Consider the following 19969-nt stretch of genomic DNA (forward strand, 5'->3'; position numbering starts at 1 on the left):
GTTGATGCAGACAACATCTGCATCCAGACTTCATCCTCCTCCTCGGCCCTGGTCCTGACCGGTGAATATGTGGTGTTTAATTGTGTTCGTGGCTGTTTTCATGCATTGTGGAGACCCTAAATCGATCCAGTGCTGGTGAATGGGGACCAGAATCGCCATAAACGCTCCACAGCCGCTGTACTGTAGCTGCTTTACTTTGGTTTGGTGTGCGCACATGCGTCTTATTTTGTTGGTCATGGAATATGTGGGTATTCCCTGGCATCATCTGCTGGTGCCCCTCCATCCATTCCCTCCCTGCATGGTAAAGTGTCTCCTACCTCCCCCCAGGAAGCCCAGACAACTGTTGTACACAACCCAGCTGACGGCACCAAGGTAAGCTGCTCCTCCTCCAGCCTCCAGCCACCGCTAACACTCGTAAATGAGCCGTGGAGGATTTTCTCTAAACAAATTCCCAAACATCACTGTCAAAGCAGCTACAACAGCAGTATACGCTTCATCGCTGTAGATGGCATACTGCTTATCCAGGTCCAACTGGTTGAATCTCAGTAAAGTTTTTCTCAAACTTCAGCACTTTGTTTTGACTGATGATTTGTAACGACGTTTTCCAGCTTGCAAAAAGTCAGAAGCAGACTCCAAATTTTTTGATAATAAATTCTCTGTTAGAGTGATTTTCGGTATCTTAAATTGAAAATATTTTCTGGTTTCTTCACCACTTTAAGACTAATACGTGTGGGTTGTAGATGAAACAGGACATTTGAAGCCGTCATTTTTTTTTACCCATTTTTTGAAGAATTTATAGACCAAACAGCTTATCAATTGAGGAAGTAATTGACAAATTAAGCAGGGATGAAACTCAAATTTCAGATTGACATGAAAGAGAAAATCCTACACGTACGTCTGTAGCAGATGCACATACACACTGAAAACTGCCGTCCTCAAATATTCATGTCAGAGTTTTTACTAAAATAGGAGCAAACTGTCACGATGCTTGCACTGTCGTGTTGCTTGCAGAATCACTTTTCTTTCACTTTTTTTCTCACTTGGCTTCCTCTCAAGGAGCTCTGTAGCACACTAACACACACTCCTTCCTGTTAAAGTTAACCTACACAATCTCACACACCTTGTTGCTCTGTTCCTGTGGCTTCCCCTCGCTGCTGTCCTGGCTGGTTTGTGCTCCTGGGAGGGAGTCATCCATCCGCCCATCTTTCCGTCCGATCGTCTCCGTGTCTTTATATCCAAAGCGTCCAAAGCTTCTCACATGTAGATTTTTAAAAACCTGTCACCTTGCTATCTCTCTCCCCTCCCCTTTTTCCGTCTTTTCCTCTCCCACCCTCTCTGTCCGTCGGCCTTTATGTCTCCCCCTTTGTGTCTGACAGGGCTCCACAGAGAGCTGCAACAACACAGAAGAGGAGGAGATGAAAGGTAGGAAAGGTACTTGTCCAACCTTCACCTACTCTGCATGCCTCTTTTTTTTTTTTTGCTCACTTTAAATCCTGTCCGGGTCAGGCAGATAAAAATGACAAAATATCTTTCACTTCACTTCATATGGGGCTAGTGCATGTCTGCTGGGTGGAGGTTTCAGGCAGCTGTCAAGTCTGTTGTTCCACAACAAAGAGCTTCGGTCTGGGCAGCCGAGGCTTCAGGACCCAGCACGTTAAGTAGTTGGATGGGCACCACAGGAAAGATAAATGTTGTGTTTGAACGCCGCTTTAACAGATAATACACTTCTGCTGTCGTCTCCGTTTACGTCTTCTTTTTGAACAAGGTTTATTTATTTAAATTTTCACATTTCCAGTAACTCACAATGGTACAATGATGTCAAAACAGTATTAAGTGCAAATATGAGCCTCCACCCCCTCCCAAAACCTTGATAACATCCAGAAGAAAGAAAACAAAAAAGAAAACAACTTCGTATTAAGGATACAAAGACATGTTTCTCCAGTACATACACAAAAAGGGGGGGGGGGGCGCAGAGTAATATATATATAATAAGCAGGGATGAGAATTTTCTGCGGATCCGGGGAATTCCGCGGATTTTATCATTGCCAGGGTCATTCTTGTGAATCGTCTAAATTTGAGGAGAAAATTTTTTTGGGGGGTGAGGTATGTTTATGGTCGGTGAGTCGTAATATCGAACGGCTGCTAATATCCACCGCGCTGAATGCTAGCTGCCACTCAGTGAGAGCAGTCATGTACAATACTGTAATCGAATCACCATGAAGTGTAGAGTCCAGGGATGGGAATTTTCTGCGGATCCGCCGATTTCATTTCATGTTTGAACACTTTATTGTCGCTGATACTCCCGCGAGATGGTAACGACGTTAACGATAGCTTGTTAACAACGATTGTAAACTGCCCAGCGATTGGAAGTCGCTGCTCCGCCGCCGCCGCACACATATCTAACCCCCCCCCCCAACAACTTTCCGCTGGAATCAGAACTTGCTGATCCCATCCCTGAATAAGGGTTTAGGGGTCTATAGCAGGACATCTAACACTCTAGTGCAGAGACAGCATTTAAATACACAAGAAAAAGGAACCTTTCAGGAGTCTTTTCAGTTGTATCTTCCAGAGCATCTTAAAGGCATTAGAGGAGATTAAATTTCCTACGACTTTGAACGTAGCATGCGCATGCGCACATACAACCTCTCCCTCACCCCCCTCTAACCTCCCCCCTCTTAACATTTACGAAGAAACGCCCCCCTCCAGAAACTTGCGTAGGACTCGTGAAGTTGTCTTTTACGGCTGGGTCCCCCTGGATCTTTATCTGCCATTATGTAAAAAAAAAAAAAGATGAGCAAAACAAGTCGCCAGCTAACTACGAAGCTATACCAAAGTAACACATACAGAAAACACGTAAGTCCAAGGCGTACGTAATCTACGTAACTAGGCCTGAGCCGGAAGATTTTTGATTGACAGGAAAGGGAGCAAACCAAACGCCTCGGTCCGAGCGCATTGATTGGCTGATGTTTTTCAGGTCCTGCCATGTCCACAGTTATTTTTTTTTTTTTTTTATTCTTTTAGAGACCATACATACAAGTCCACTAAAGGTCAGTATATTCATTTTATGTGAATCAGACAAAAAAAACATCCTCCATAATGCCTTTAAGTCATACCTATATAGGTTATTCCTCTACAAAATTATCAGAACTCAAAGTCTCAACATTACTCAGAAAAGGCTGCCATATTATGAGAAATTTGTCAGCTGACCCCTTGACTGTGTGTACCTGATCTTCTCTAGTTTGATAAAATGAAGCATATCTCTGATCCACTCTCTGAACGTTGGAGGGTAACAGTCCTTCCATCTAATCAGAATTTGACGTCTGGCGACAAGTGTGGCGAAGGACAAGAGATTCTGGGAGTATTACGTCTTCTGTACGAACCGACGGCATGATGGAGTTCTGCTTATTTAGGGAGGCAGGTCCCAACTCCAGAGCAAAACGTCAAACCTGTTTCTACTCATTTCTCTTAACTTCCCCTCCTTTTCAGTGGGGGTGTATCGATGCATAGAATATTTCTCACGTGAACAAATGTGTTTCACTTACAACTAGCTGATAACTCAGTAAAATCTTCACATATCATTGAAACTAATATAAATTGAAACTGATTCTACTCAACAAATTGTAACATTAACACTGTTTTATATGTAAAAAAAAAAAAGTGAGCCGATTTCTAATAAACATAAATGCTGCTAGCCATAGTGAACAAATATCTCAGGTATGCGTTTTTCAGCTGTTAGGGGAGTTTATCTGTTTGCAAAAGGAGTTTAAAACTGAATGATGCAGCTCGACAAACCTTTATGACAAACTAATTTTTATTTCTAAGTCACTATGTGCAGAATTTAAACTTCTCAGACTGATTTTTGTGCCGATAGTTTTCTAAGCTGAAGACACTAAGATTTACTCAATTCATGCTTTCTGCGGAGTCTGCAAAGGTCCCTTGTGAACCCCTCTGAAGACGCCCGCATGAGGCCCACATTTTGTGACTGTATTCACTGCAAGTCTACACGGGTCACTGCACTGGGATGTCTTCAAACGTTCCACATCTTCAAGTACGTGAAGGTCAACTACAACACAAAATTCAGCACCAGAGGGTAAACGTAAGACTGGGCGCATGTCTACATACCCTCCAAGTTTTTGCAACACATAGACAGAGATCTACTGTGCATGTGTGACTCAAACAGATTATAAAGTAGTATAATAACGACCAACACGTGTCCACTAGGCAGCAGATATAACCAGGCTCCAAGATGAGTCAGTTGAAAGTAAATACATTTCCCTCCGTGACAGTTTTCGGTAAGATTGAAGAAGTTCTAAGCAGAGTGGCCTTTAATCAAGGTTGTATTTAGAAGTCAAAGTCATGGCTTCAGTGATCGGAGTATTTACAGCTGTGTGTAGAACAAGGGAACACTCTTAACAGCATTTCAAAAACTGGAACCCCTGAAATGAAGCTGCTCTATGTGAGTTCCTTTGCCTCACTCTGACTGGTCGTCCGAGCGTCCGCATGCCAGCGCCCCACACTGCTTAGCTTTTAATCAGTCGTCTTCGGCTTAGGGATGACCTTTTAAAGTGAATGAAGTCAAACAGAGCTACCTACAGTAAAGAGCTAATCCTGTTACTTAAGGCAGCGTTCCATGGGTTTAGCAGAACCTGATCTTATGGAGAATCACTGCCGACATGCAGTCCAGAGGCTCTTTGTCAGGGTCGAGTGCACTTTAAGTTGCGTTACATGAAAGAATCTGCTAAATGAATACAACATAAATTCAACTGGCTACACTGACATTCTACCTCAAACACTGCTGGGATGCATCACTGCCTCGAAATCAGATTTCTCCTTCTAATACAAAACACAAGCTGACGTGCAGTTAAAGAAGAAAGTGAACAGAATGTTAGATAATCGGCATCTTATAAGCCTTCTGCAGCCTTTTGTACCAGGTGATGATAAATTTTTAGTGTAAATTAGCACCAACAATGACGTTTTAACCGGTTAGTTTCAAACCAAAAGCCTCTCTTTGATCAGCTGCACCGTCTCTTATTACACTAACCGAGACAGCTGTAATCAAAACGTTGCTCTAAAGAGTCATGTTTTATCCAGAGTAGGTTTGTTTCTGTTTAGGCTAGTAAGCAGTGTGAGCGGCTATGTTCATTTCAAATAAAACATCATAGAAGTCAAGCTTGAATGTATTCCAAATAACAGAATAATTTCACGCAGAAAATAACCTACTGCTCAAACAATGTTAACTTTGTAAAAAAAAAAAATGCTTTGAGGAGCAAAAATACCATAAAGTGGTATTAAGTTAATATTAACAATACAAATTAATTTCTGTACCTTTTTTACAATAATCAGTTTCAGTGTTTTAAGTCATAACTTTGTGAGAATCATAAATAGTTCACAGAATGACTCAGAACTGAAACAGGGCGTGCATTAAAAACACCAAAAAGTTTTTTTTTTCTCTAAGTAGGTGTACATTAATCTGTATTTAATATTTTATAATAACAATGTGAAGCTCTAAACCCCCATTTTACACTCCACACTTATCAGCTGCAGAGTACAGTATGCCCCTGTGTTGGTAGAGTCGACACGCAGAGCTAAAAGACGTATTATAACGTTAATAATAATAAACGTGTACTCTTCAGGTGAACACAAACATGACAGCAGTTGTTCCTCTGTAATTGTTGAACGTGTAAACAAGCAGTTTGCTGTATCAACTGAGAGCATAAAGTCAGGGTTGTGTTTACGACTTCAGGTCTTGCATGTTCTATCTTAAATCTACATTGTTGTGAACTTGAATGGTCTGTTTTACCTCCCACACTAAACTGACTTATAACGGTAGCTTACTGGTGCAACAGGCTGCTGATCTGCATCATTTGGCCTTAATGTCTGTACTTAAACCTCCTGAAAGGCGTCTCACTTTACAGCACAACTGACCTGAGAGGTTTTGCTGCTTTCAGGTGGCATGTCCAGCTCATATTTCTTTTTTTTTTTTCCGGTGATGCAATAATAAATAGATATTAGTGCTGAAATGTTTAGCCAGTTAACGGAGGCGTCTATTGAGTTTAGTTCATTTATGAAGCAAATTCTTAAAGTATTCGCTAGCTTCAGCTCAACAAACATCATGATTTGGTGCTTTTCTTTGTTTTTATGTGAATTAAGATTGAATGTTTCTGGATTTTTTTCAGACAAGCTGTTTGAATATGTCACACTGGAAGCTTACGACTCTTTTTTTCTATTATGTTACCAACAAAACAATCAGTGGATCAAAAATTAGTGACAGAATAATTTAAAGTGAGTCTGTGCTGGATTATAAGAGAATCCTCTGAGACTTCCTGTCAGTTTGCATCTGTGTGTATTTGTGTGTTTGTCTTGTGATGAGGGCAGCGGCTGCCGGTGAGTCTCCTCGTACAGACAGTTCAGGGTTAACACAGTGCAGCACTGCTGAGGAACAGGTCCAGACTCCATCTCCTCGCGGCCCTCCAGCCTCCTGTAAGTCAGCAGCAGTTTACCTGATTCAGCTCTGACCTTTCTGCTCTGGCCTTTCCTCTGAAACGGTCCTCCTGCAAGAAAAACAAGACGCATTGTTGTTGAAATTCCACACCTAAATAATAAATGAAAAATGTGACATTCTCGCTTCCAGTCTTTCCACTAACTTCCTGCGCTGCCCTCCTGTGCTGCCATCTACTGGCCTTCTGATGTAACTGCAGTTCACTGAGTGTCTTGAGCCTAATTTCGTACATTACCTTTGTGATATACTTCATACTAAAGTATTTACCGAAGCTGAGAAGCCATGTCTGTGACATTATTTTACTTGGACTGTACCTGCCTACAGCTGCTCCCCCACAGGAGGCTGTTAATAGCCCCTCTGCCTCCGTAGCTCAGCCCAGTCCACCTCAGAGCTCCTGTCCTGAACCGGAGTCAGCTCTGTCGCCCCCTGCAGGCAGCAGCAGCAACCTGCAGCAGAGTAAGTGTCGGGCAGGTTGTGCTCCTGAAGCAGTGTTCGTGTGGTTTGTTCTAACTTTCTGAGCCACTTGTTGGCAGAAGGTTGGACTTTATGGTCGGAGCTACACGCAGGTTTCGGACTGCATGGTACTTTAGTCATTTGTTGAATATAAACATCCATGAAGTCTGAGGTGTGCTTCTGTCTTCTGCTGTAGTTTATTCAGTGTGATGTACTTCCAGCCTTGCTCTTATTATCTGGTCTGGTTGAGTGATGGTGCACCTGCAGAATTTAATGTTCTCAGATGTAAAAATTGCAGCAGAGTTAGATTTTGGAGCAGATGTTTTTACTTAGAGACGCTTACATGCAGCATTAAATACTCTTTTTGATTTTGTGTGCAGTGTGGAGAGTCTGGTGTGGGTTTTTCTATTTTTTTTTTTTTCCGGGGTGACTTCAAATGTCACTCATTTTTACCAAAGGCGGTGCCCATGTGAGGAATTTATTCCAAATGTCAGACAGTAAGCTGAGGTGAAGCGTGTGGTTTGGGGACGTGCATGCTGAACCTTCAGACAACTCCTGACCGTCTGTAACCTCTTGTGGTCGTCTCCTCGTCTCTCTGTGTTTTCAGCTCGTAAACAGGAGATAATAAAGATGACAGAGCAGCTGATTGAAGCCATCAACAACGGAGACTTTGAGGCTTACACGTGAGTTAACAGAAGCCGGTTAATACATTCCTTTGTGTACGAGTCATCATTGATCAAAACATCTTGTCAAGAGAAACTCTGAGTCATTTTTATGTGTTGCTCTACAAGAAGTCATTTTTGTGTTCGATATACGTGTTATACATCTGGAGGATTATTTAAGGTGGTATTTTCCTCTGACAGGAGAATCTGCGACCCTGGACTGACTTCTTTTGAGCCAGAGGCCCTCGGAAACCTGGTGGAGGGGATGGACTTCCACAAGTTCTACTTTGAGAACCGTAAGTTGCTCAGTTTGGTAGATTTGTAGCAGAATTTACCGCTGTGTTTGATTACTCTGCTTACAGGAGTTCAGTCTAGAATCAGTGTTAGCAAAATTATATATCAGAGTAAAAGAAAAGATAGATCAGGAAGAAAATGGTAAACAAAAAGTAAATAGTAAGTGATGCTGAAGTTAGAAGGCAGTGAGGAAGTGGCCCATCTTTCTTCTAATTTTATAAACTAATATATTTAATAGAGCATTGTTTACACGCATGTTTGCTGGCTTTCAGTGTTCCTCGCTGCCTCCTTAGCCGGCACATTACTGTAGTTCCTGCTAACTGATGAGTGGAAAAGCCTTCTCTCTGCATTATGAAGTGTAACCAGGAAGTTCCAGCAAAAACCTGATTTAAAATTGGCTGCTCTGCCCTTCATAGTATTATTAGTAGTGGTCTTCTGCAGCAATAACTCCACTCCCAGTGCTCCTGCCACATTCTGACACTAGCAATCAACATCCATCCATCCATCCATTCTCTATACACCGCTTTATCCTCACTAGGGTCATGGGGGGTGCTGGAGTCTATCTCAGCTGACTCGGGTGAAGGCAGGGGACACCCTGGACAGGTCACCAGTCTGTCACAGGGCTACATATACAGACACACAATCACACTCACATTCACACCTACGGACAATTTAGAGTAACCAATTAACCTCAGCATATTTTTGGACTGTGGGAGGAAGCCGGAGTACCCGGAGAAAACCCACGCATGCACAGGGAGAACATGCAAACTCCATGCAGAAAGATCCCACCCTGGGATTTGAACCGGGGATCTTCTTGCTGCAAGGCGAAAGTGCTAACCACTATGCAGCCCTAGCAGTCAACATGTACTGCATAATGATAGTTTATTTCCACTTTAATATAAATATAATGAGGACCAAAGTCATTTTTTCCAACTAACAATCCACAGTCCAGATTTTTTTAAAAAATGAAATTTGACCGTTTGTGACGCTCGATCCACTAAATTGTTTGCTTAAAAAAATATAACCGGTAATTTACTTGTCGTTGCTGCTGTCCATCCCGTTAAACATCTTTGTAGCAGGAACAATTAGCCAGTAAACTCTGTACTGTTTCCTCTTTTCCCATTTAACAGCTTCTGCACTAAACTTTAAAGTTCAAGTCCAGATTGCGGCGTTTTCAAAAGTGCTTAATGTCATGCTGACGTCAATGTCTGTTTATTCAAATGCGTTAAATGTCAAAGTGAAGCCATTAATTCGTGAGTTAAACTGTTCCTCCAGCCGTTATCTAGCATGATAACCGAGCTGCTCACTGACACCTAACCCGCACGTTTTCATCCCCACAGTTCTGAGTAAAAACAGCAAGCCGGTGCACACCACCATCCTCAACCCTCACGTCCATCTGATCGGTGAGGACGCCGCCTGCATCGCCTACATCCGCCTGACGCAGTACATGGACAGCCAGGGACGGCCGCGCTCCTGCCAGTCAGAGGAGACGCGCGTTTGGCATCGCCGCGACGCCAAGTGGCTCAACGTTCACTTCCACTGTTCAGGAGCGCCGGCAGCACCCCTGCAGTGAACTGACAAGCCAGGCAAGGTGAGAACACCTCACTGGAATGACACTCTGCAGGGGGTACTGACAGTTTTATGCTGCGTGGAAGGATTACAGCCTGTAAAAGCTGTTTGCACGGGTTGTTTGGCTCTTCAGGGGTTTTTACAGTGCAGCATTTAAAGCTACAATGTGGAGCTTGTAGCCTTGAGGGAGCAGATCTTTACTGTTTGTCTCGTCGTCCTCTTGGGTGGACTCGTCCCTGACACAGAATTCATCCTGTTCATTAGCTTGTCAGCATTCTAATGAACAGTTCCCCACAAACACGATTCATCATGACTTCATACGGTGCACTGCGAAAGCCAATTTAACAGGAATCGAAGCAGGAAGACATACTGATGGTTCCACACGTCTGTCTGATAGTTTATTATTAAGGAACACTTCAGCTGTTTTATGGACAGCGATAGTTAGAGACAGGCTTCCTCACAACTTGCAAAAATACATTTCTTTCAGTGTTGTTGTAGCGTTATCTGTTCTCACCTGTTTTGTTGCTTTTTGTGGGATTTTGCATGTAATTGCTGTCATATTTGAAACTTTTTAGGGTAGTTTTGGTTCTTTTTGGGGTGATTTTTTTGTCCATTTGTAGTGGTTTTGGTACTTTTTGTGCTGAATTTGAATTTTTTGTCGCAATTTCGCCTGTTTTATGGTAGTTTAGCTTCTTTTTGTGATGATTTTGCACGTTTTTGCTGCCATATTTGAAACTTGCGGGGTAGTTTTGGCTCTTTTTGGGATGATTTTGTGTCTTTTTGTGGTAATTTTTGCCATTTTTGTGGTGAAAAGTAAAACACTACATAATTATAAATGTGTAAATTATGTAAAAATATATGCTTATATAAAATACGTACACCTCTGAATTCCTGCAAGTTCCATTTGTAGATAAATCTGCAGGACTGTACTTACATGGTAATACATGATCACACTCTTGTCCTCATCTTTTCAAGTGCTAGATGAGAAGGTTCATGTTATGGAGCCTCCAAAGGTCACAGTGAACATTTCTTTGAGGACGATTTTTGCATCAGTTTGCAGTAATTGTTGCTTTTCTTCCAGTCCTTATGAACAGTCGGTGTCTTGGTCCAGTCCTGTCGCAACATGCTGCCAGTTTATTGAAACATTCTGCAGTTTCTACAGGAGGAGGACAGATGATGTGACACCTGCATTCATCTTTTTAAAAGGACAGGATTCAGCTGCTGGTTGTGAACACAGCTGCAGTTGTTCTGCCCGCTGTGCTGGTGAAGCTCTGGCTGTTGTTTGGACTTCAGCAGCTGTTACTGTTTTAACCTGTGGTGCTTCTGTGACAGATTTGTTTGATTATTAAGGAATACAGTAGGGTCGATACAACGCTCAGCCAGAAAAACAACCACCGCAGGCGTACAGTTCTGCTGCTGGTTGTGGTTGAGTCTGTGTGTCAGGCACCAGTCTGCATCACTGCGTTAAAAAGGAAACTAGAGGAGCTTTTTCACCAGCTGTGCCTGACACACAGACTGAGCGGCCTTGTGTCATTTCCGATGGATAAGTCCCGATAAGTCCGCAGCGGTCAGATGACAATTCTTCAAAACTCATTTAGGAAAAATTTTCTGTCATTCTGGACAGATTAGAGTGTTTTTTAAATTTATTTGTGGCCAAATTTCAAATAATTTAGGTACAATTTTGACTCACTGGGTTACATTAAAGCACATTTCAATGATTTCAATGATAGAAATTTCAATGATTTTGGACAAATCTGTCAGTTTGGAAACATTTGATTCATTTTATGTAATTTTTTGGCAACTTTTACCTTGTTTTAGATGGATTTTGAGCATTTGGGGGAAGTTATGAGTCATCTAGCGCAAAGTTTAGGTCATTTTTGACAAATTTCAGACAGACTTTAGGAAAATTTGACAAATTTCCAGTCAGTTTGGAAACAATTAAGTCATTTTGGACAAATTTGTTGATTTAATTTGTTAGAAAGTTCTGTTTGGGTGGAATAAACTACAAGTATTTGGGCAGAACGTGGTATTTTGGGTGGAATAAACTGTTTAAGTCACAGTTTGGTCGTTAAAATGTACAGTTTAAAACTTGTTTCAGACGTATTTGGAGTCATTTTATCTGTCGCTTGTTGTCATGGTTACAGGGACGCCATGCTGCTGTCTCACAATATCATTTCTGACCTTCCCTGAAAATTTCATCCAAATCCGTTAGTCCGTTTTTGAGAAATGTTGCTGACAGACAGACGGATTCACAGAAAGACAAACGGACTTCACCACGTTCCTTGGCAGAGTAACAAAAACCAAATCCAACCACAGCTTCACCCTTGCAGTCGGGAAAAGCAGACATGCTCACAACCAGCAGGTGTTTAATGTCGGCCCTTTACAAATGAAAAACGTCACTTCAGAACATCATAAGTAGAATGATCATGGACTAGTGTTGTTATTTTGGTGTGGTAATCAGCTGTCACTGCATTTCTCCTCATTACTGGACCAACAAACCTGCTGTTCATGAGGACCAGAGGAATATAAATCATCCTGTCAGGAATCACTAGTAATTCTCCAAAAATTCTTCCATCCCATTGCATGCCTGAGCAGCCACAGCTGAGGGTACACTGACTCACAGCGGTCTGGTATTTTACTTGACACTGTGTCATAATACAGCTGTGGGTCAGAGAGGATGGAGACGTTATTATGAGCTAACTCAAGGAAAAATGTTTGAACATCAGCTGTGACATTCTGTTAGTTCCATTCGATGCCACTCCTGTTTTTACATTTAATACAGAGTCGGAGCGTGGTTAGTTAAGGTGAACCTAAAGACTACAGGTGCAAATGAAGCAGCTAACCTGGCTCTGGGAAAATGTGAAACTGTGTCTATTAATGGCCTAAAACCGTTCATCTTGAAGTTTGGACACCCTGCTTACAGGATGAATGTCGGGTTAAACTAAGCACATCTTAGCAAAGAAGCACATTTTCCAAACATCTAAATACTTTGGTGAGTTATCCAGCATTAAAAGATGTTTTTGTTGTTTTGTTTGTTTCGTTTTTGTGGAGATGTTGCATGTTTTTGTGCTGAGTTCGTGTCACAATTTCTCCTGTTTTGTGGTAGTTTTGTTCTTTTGTGGTGATTTTGGACTTTTTTCTGTCGTTTGAACCTTTCAGGGTAGTTTTGGCTCTTTTTGGGGTGACTTTTGTGACTTTTTGTGGTAGTTTTGACCGTTTTTGTGGAGATTTTGCAAGTTTATTTGTGCTGAATTTGAGTTTTTTGTTACAGTTTCACCTGTTTTCAGACATGTAGAACAAAGATGTTTTGTTTTTGTAATCAAATTACAACATGCACACTGTCTCACTGGGACTTGTTGCTGTCCAGTCATGCCTGGACTTCAGATTTTAGCTGCTGAGGTTTTGAGATATCTGCCTCTGAATTTTCTGCACCCACTTTAGCATCCAAGTTCATTTGTAACCATCACCTGCACAGCACAAATCCCCTGTTACACCTACTGACAGTTCTCCATTTGTTATGTTTTTGTGCAAACATTTACAACAGATCTGTCTGAAGCTTTGCAGGATGGTTCTGAATTCAATTTGTATCGAGCTTAGGGTGGAAATTTTAGATGGAAGTCAATACCATGACATATACACCGCCTGTCAAAAGCTTTAGGACACTTTCTCATTCAAATAAAGTAGAACCTGTCCTAAAACTTTTGACAGGGGGTGTATCTACCAAATTTGGTACACATATGCAGCACTGAACAAAAAAGTCAGTGACAGCCACATTCCCAACCCAACAGGAAGTGAGCTATTTAGCGTTGAATGTCAGATTTTGCCCATTTTTCATGTTTTTCTAGAGTGAACTCCTCCTAGGGGGAAACTCCAATTCACCTCAAATTGGGCCAGTACATACAGGAGGCCTTAATGACCCAAAGTTATTAAAATCTTTTTCCAAAGTCAAAGGGCGTGTCCGTGGCGGCCTCTGGAATTTGATCCTTCACCATGAAATTTCAAATGCTGTGTAAATGTCCTGAACATGCTCCAATCTGCCTGAAACTTTACATGTATGATCAGAGTCCTGCCCTGATCACATCCATATGATGAAATACACCCCCTGTCAGAAGTTGTAGGACAGGTTCTACTTTATTTGAATGAGACAGTGTCCTAAAACTTCTGACAGGGGGTGTAACTCTGTGCATGCTCCTCTGTCAGTGATTGGGATCGACGGCTTTCTCACCAGCCACTGTGTTCTCTCTTCTCCAGCTTTGCCTGAACTCTGAAGCTTTTTGGAGCATTTATCCTCCGTGGTCGGAGTGGTGCCGGGATCCTGGCTGGGAAGAGGCTGCTTGGAAAACACAAAAGTTGGAAAAATACATTACAGTTTAAAAAAAAAAAAAAAAAACACAAACACAAACCAAAAAAAAACAAACAAAAAAAAGCATATTTCAAAAGCTTGAGTGAATGACCGACCACACCGAGCAACACCAATCCAGTCCAACCCTAGCTAGATGATGTTGGGGCCCGGCGGATGTCAACCCCTGCTTGGAGATGGTGCATGCTTCTGGTGGCAACACAGGGGTGATGCTGTCCTGCTCCTTTCCTCCCATGGCCTCCCCCCCCCGTCTTTGTTTTGTCTGCCGTGTGGAAAAGTATTAACGTGTTAAAAAATATATATAACAACTGAAAACACTTCACACACTTAGTGCGTATGACTGGGGCAGCATCTGGAACAATGTGAGTTGTTTTTGTCTCGACGGAGCAGCAGAAAGTCGACTTTATTACAGGTGTTGTTTGTTTTACACTTTACAGGTTTATGCGGGTGGGGAGCAACTAATATCTACTCAATATCAGAATTTAACAACATTTTCAGTGTCCGCTTTGATCTGACATGATGTTTTAAAGGGTTTAGGCGTTTGATGTGTTACTGAAGGGACCCTTATTTTTATTTTGTCTTTTTGTATCATGTGTTTTGTTTTATCCCCTGAAGGAGGGATAATATTTTAAAGTATTTTGTGTTGAGTAATTTTTAATCAAAAGGGGATTTTATTTAACAGAATTGTGTATAAACAGATATTTATATAGGAGGGAAACGTTCTTTGCTTTCAGGGTGTAGGGAGGGGATTTTGGCATGAGAGTGGGTCTTTTTCTTCCTGTTTTGATGTCCTGAGGTGTAAATAATAAAAAACATATCCACACACAACCTGCATGAACACACACTGTGCTCCAGCCTTTGAGGTCGAGCCTCTCCGGAGCTTCAGACGGCGTCCAGGCCAGCTCATCCTGAAGTTGCAGAAGGTCTCCATCTGTCCGCCCTGCGGTGTTTGAACACTAGGTGGCGCCGTCAGTTAGAAGTCTAGAGCTCCTCACGTTTGACGACCAAATCTGAAAGCACGGACACTCTCACGCCAACTTCTTACTTTTCTTTTGTTTTTCTGTGTTTTTTGCCGTGAAGCATGATAACTGAACTATCTAATGGCCTGTACTGTTTTTGCACAGACACTTACGACTCGATGCTGTTGTGTTTGCTCTTCCGAGGGAGTGAACCTTTCTGCAACTTCAGGTTACGCTCGCCAAAATCCTTCCCTTCCACCCTACCTCTGCCCCTCTACTTCATCATTCCTGCCTCTCCGGGTGTCGTGACCTTCGCTGATCAGCCCCATTACTGTCGTAGTAGCGCCACGCCGTGTGATGATGATGATGTCACCCTAAACGCCTGTCTCTTGTTCTGACTGTGTTCCTAAAAGTTTGTGTATCGTCCGTCTTGGCTTGCTGTACTTCGGTGTGAAGTCCTGGCTATAAAAAGCATGTTAAAAAGGAAATCCATGCCGAGGGATTGGACACAAAAAAAAAAGGCATGACGGGGAGAGGGCGACGCCGTCTGGAGGGCTGTGGGACCTTTGCTGATGGCAATCAATGATTTGGTCCCTTCTGTCAGTTTTTGTTGTAAATGTTGTAGTTGTCAGTGTTTTGATGTTGATATTTTTATCAGTTGTTTTAGCCAGAACTTTAAAGAATATATTAGAGGGGTTGAAATGAATGGAGACTGCCACAACTATTTTTAAAAACGCCCCTCACTCACTGATCGATGCGCAATCTTGAGACAAAATCCTTTGCTATTGGAAGTCACAGCATCATATAAGCACAGGAGGTGAACGATTCTCCCTTTAAAAGAGGACTAAACATATCTGTGTGTCAGTGGTTCCACTTTGCAGCACTGTTTTTTCACTGTTGTAGAACCTTGTGAGTGTGTGACTTTGTACCTGTGGAGGGGTGAGGCTTGCCGTCCGTCCCGTCTCTGTGCTACGCTGCTCCATCGTAACTCGTGCACTACGTAGGCTGTTGCTGCTGCTTCTGTTCGAGCAGAAACCACAAAGATGCTTCAGAACATCACATATCATGTCTGTGTACCGACACCTTGAAGCAAACTTTAAAAGAACAACGTTGTGAATCATACGTGACCCCGTCCTCCTGTATCAGCCGCCTGTGCTGTGACATATCTGACACGCCATGAAAACTGTGCCCCCCCCCCCCCCTACACTTTTTGCACCATGACGACGCGTTGTAAAACCAGTACTGAAACTATGTGATGTTTTTTATGGTTCTAAGTAGTTCTGTTCGTGCTGTGGGCGCCGGCCCAGTTGTCTGTTGATGCCACCGTTCTGACCAGATGCTTTTCTTTCATTGTGCGTTTCCACACAGTCATGGGAATGTCGACAGGGAAAAGTGAGACGCAGTTGAACTTCAGGGGTTATCTAAAAAGCAGGGGGACTGATTTGGGGGAGAACAGGTTTGCCAAAGTTTTTGGACAGTTGATATTAGAGTTTTTGATTAAAAGGAAGCTAAAACGTCAACATGTTGAGATGTAGTAGCAGGAAAAACAAAGATGTAAACATAAACAGGGGCATTAACCCTCCTGTCGTCGTCATTTACGGGCACCAAAAATATTGTTTCCTTGTCTGAAAAAAATTCAAAAATTCAGCAAAAAAAATTTCTGAAAATTTGCAAAAATCTTCAGGAAGAAAATTCCAATAATTCCTTGAAAATTTCCCTGGAAAGTTTTATATAAAGAAAATCCCCTTGAATTTGGCAAAAAGAAAATGTTTGTAACTATTTTCCAAAAAATGAGTACAAATTTTCCCAAATAAATCCTAAAAATATCTAAAGTGATTACATATATATCATTAAAATCTACCAAAATCCAGTGGAATTTGCTGGATTTTGTTAGGTTTGTTTTTCTTGAATGTTCTTAAAGAAACATTTTTTTAGCTTCTTTTTTCCACCAAAAAATTTTCAAAAATTTCCTGAAAATGTTGAAAATGTGGACATCAGAAGTTTCACTGAGAAAATAATTTTTTTCTCCACATTTTCAAACTTTAAAACGGGTCAATTTTGACGTGCAGGACGACACGAGGGTTAATAATGGTGCAGCTTTCTGTTATAATGTTAATTATTACACCTCTGCTTGTCCTGTTATTACAAAAATCTGTTTGTGCTGAAGTGAACCCACTCACGCTTTTTTAGTTAGTTACCAAACAGTGATTCTCAACCTTTTGTCTTGTGACACATTTCATCACACAGGTGAAACACGGGCCTAAATATGGAAAGAGTTTATAATATATCTCGTTAAAGACACTGTCGACTTTTAGTTATTTTTTCCTCATGTGGTGCATGCGGGTAACACGATACATTCCTGCTGATGGTTTCAGGTTATTCCATCCATCTACAGGTGGTAAAAACAAGCCTAGATCTGTAGCAAAGCGCCAACAAAGGCAGTGAAGAAGGTGGCTGTCAGTAAGTCAATATGGATGCAATTATAGACTTGTAAGAAATCTGGCTTTGAAGATGTTTTGCTGAAGGAAATGCATTCGTTCAACATGTTTATTAATGTTAAGAATATGTTGGATAGTTGTTGTTTTTTTTGTAGAGATACTGAACTCCACATGACACCTTAAATTTATTTATTCTACTCCAGGTTGGGAATCACTGTTTGTTAAACCATCACCAGGCCCTGCTGAGTTTTACTAAACGGCTACAACACATCCAATCTTGTGTGACATGAGACAGTAAAAGGTATTTCTCATATTTGACCTATTAGCTGAGGATCTGGGCGCTGAATCTCAGTTTATCAGTCAAAGAAAGACAGTTATTATGTTTTATCTGCAAATAATTACTGAACTGACAGTCAGTGCCAGCATTGAATTATTTTACTTTCAGAATCATCTGGGGCCGTTTATCTGGTTGAAATACACCTCATACAGTACGAATACCTTTTTTCAGGTGAAGCCTTAACTTGCCTCTCTTGAAAGATGAATTTTCATGTTGTGTTTTGATGTTAAAATTTCTCACCAGTCCAATTCAGCATCTCGATTTTTATACATCTGAAAATAACCCTTAAAATGACCAATTTGATTATCGTAGAACCGGACATGTGCACGTGCAGTAACATCATTTTGGCCACTTGGGGTCAGTAGAAACCAGATGTGCTGCCTTGGTTTCAGGTTTTGATCAGCTGATAATTGTAATTCCAGCATTGATTTGAAATCATCTGTGCGAATTTGTTAGAGGAAGTAATCTTTTTAAATTTGCTTTTGACACTGCACCGCTTCACGTTTTAAAGAGCTGATTTCAAACCAGACAAACTTGGATCTAATGGTTTTAACTGTGAAACGTTTCAGTGCTGTAAAATCAAATCAGCATCAATATAAAGTACGTCACAGTTCAGTGCTCATTTGCTAATAAATGTAAAATGATATTGGGATGCAGTGTAGTTTAACAGTGTTTTAATGTGACAGGGTATGCTGTAAATAAGAAATGTGACCAAATATTAATTAACTTCGGGATGACTGCAGGAACTACCTAAATACAAATCACAGGAGCTGAAGTAGTTTGTCGTCTGTCGTTTTGCTGCATCTACATTTTTATTTTTAAAATGTGTGCAAAACTAAAACCAAACAGTTCAAACACTTTGGCAAAAGTCTAATATGCGTTAGCAGAAACTGGTGGGCCGAAAAGATTCTTGGAACGCTGCAGATGTTGGAAAAAGGAGAATTTAAAAACCACAATCTTTAACAGCAACACTATATATGCAGTTTTACAAATGGAAGAAATATGCATGTCTACTTTCTGGTAATTTTTCACTGTTTACTTGATAAAGAAATGGAAATCTATGTTACTTGCATCCTCGAGGTTATGAAATGGCTGTCTGAGGTATCCAAATCCAGTGTTGTTATCTCGCATTAAATGCATAAAAGATGAGCAAAAGCCTTAGCTTGTATGTGGCCCTTTGAAGGTGAACTTACCGCATTGTAACCTTCCGAGAAAAGGGGCCACGTATGTCTATACTATCGGTTTCAATTGGATGCTGGATTTTTGCATGACCATTAATAAAAAGCATACATTAAAAACTATCAAGTGTTTGTTTGGATGGTTGTTCTTCATAGCTTTGTTATTACTGGAAAATGAAAGAGTATTTAATAAAAATAGCATTTCAAAACGGATCTGTCTGTTTCCTGTTGTGTGGCTTTTTACTCTGTGTGCATGCTTTAAGCTCAGAAAAAGAAATAAGAGCGTGATCTGTCAACTTTAGAACAAATACAGTGGCGAGAAAAACTTTAGGACGCCCTTAAAGTTTGACACAATCTCAAAAATGATCATGAAATAATTGTGGAAAAATTTTTTGTCGTCTTAAAAAGTGTGGCTGCATTAGACAGACACAAACAAATGCAAATTATGTTCTTGTTTATTGTTTACAAGAAAAACTAACAAAACTAAATTGTACCAAAATGATCCAATACTCAAAATGTTCTGTTTTTATGGAACCAATCAATTTACAGTGTTTAATGACTTTAAAAAAAAAAAAAAAGATTTGTTTAGTGGCTGTGATTGGACTAAAGGAAATTAGACCTGAAGAGTGATTCTTAATGAAAATTACATGCGGTATTGTATATGTTTAAATATCTTAATGCAGTTGTATCTGCTGCACTTCCAACAATCAATTATTTTCCGACTATTTTGACAGCTGATAAGTAGCTTTCAAAGTAAAAACAAATGTAAAAATTCTCTGATTCCTGCTTGTTGAATGTGAAAATTTTCAGATTTTCTTGTTTTATTAGTCTACCGGAGTAAACCGGATGTCTTTATAACTGTAAAATTGACAAAAAAAAAGGACATTTGAGGATGTCATTCTGGGCTTCGGGAAAGACTGATTTACATTTCTCAACTTTTCCTGACATTCTGTTGACCAGAGAAGTAATAGGTGAATCCAGAAAATAAAGGATGGATTAATCAACTGTCATCCCCATAAATTAATACCTGCCCTCAAAAAAAAAAAAAAAAAAAAAAAAAAACCTGCCCTCACAGAAAAATGACATCTGCTTTGAGTGCAGTATCAACAGTTACCTCTAGAGAGCGCCATGCACCAAACTAATCAACCTAAAGCACATCCAGTGTCAGTATTGACACAACAAATTATGTATTTAAAAGTTCTTGTCAAGGCCAATCTTTG

The 19969-nt window shown here is 40.9% G+C and overlaps 1 protein-coding gene across 25 annotated transcripts in view; it reads left to right on the forward strand.

The window, feature by feature from the left end:
- Window positions 1–18962, forward strand: part of camk2g2 (calcium/calmodulin-dependent protein kinase (CaM kinase) II gamma 2) — a 97745-nt gene extending 78783 nt beyond the window's left edge. For 6 of the 25 annotated variants that reach the window (XM_051959513.1, XM_051959519.1, XM_051959517.1 and 3 more), the window contains 6 exons: window positions 328–372; window positions 1377–1422; window positions 7560–7635; window positions 7816–7910; window positions 9249–9499; window positions 13729–18962. In XM_051959513.1, the coding sequence (XP_051815473.1) occupies window positions 328–372; window positions 1377–1422; window positions 7560–7635; window positions 7816–7910; window positions 9249–9481 (495 nt within the window). In that variant the 3' untranslated portion in view covers window positions 9482–9499; window positions 13729–18962. The other 19 variants (XM_051959512.1, XM_051959518.1, XM_051959515.1 and 16 more) reach the window with 5 other exon arrangements.
- Window positions 18963–19969: the final 1007 nt, after the last annotated feature.

This window comes from Acanthochromis polyacanthus, chromosome 15 (assembly GCF_021347895.1).
Source record: "Acanthochromis polyacanthus isolate Apoly-LR-REF ecotype Palm Island chromosome 15, KAUST_Apoly_ChrSc, whole genome shotgun sequence".
NCBI classification, from domain to species: domain Eukaryota; kingdom Metazoa; phylum Chordata; class Actinopteri; family Pomacentridae; genus Acanthochromis; species Acanthochromis polyacanthus.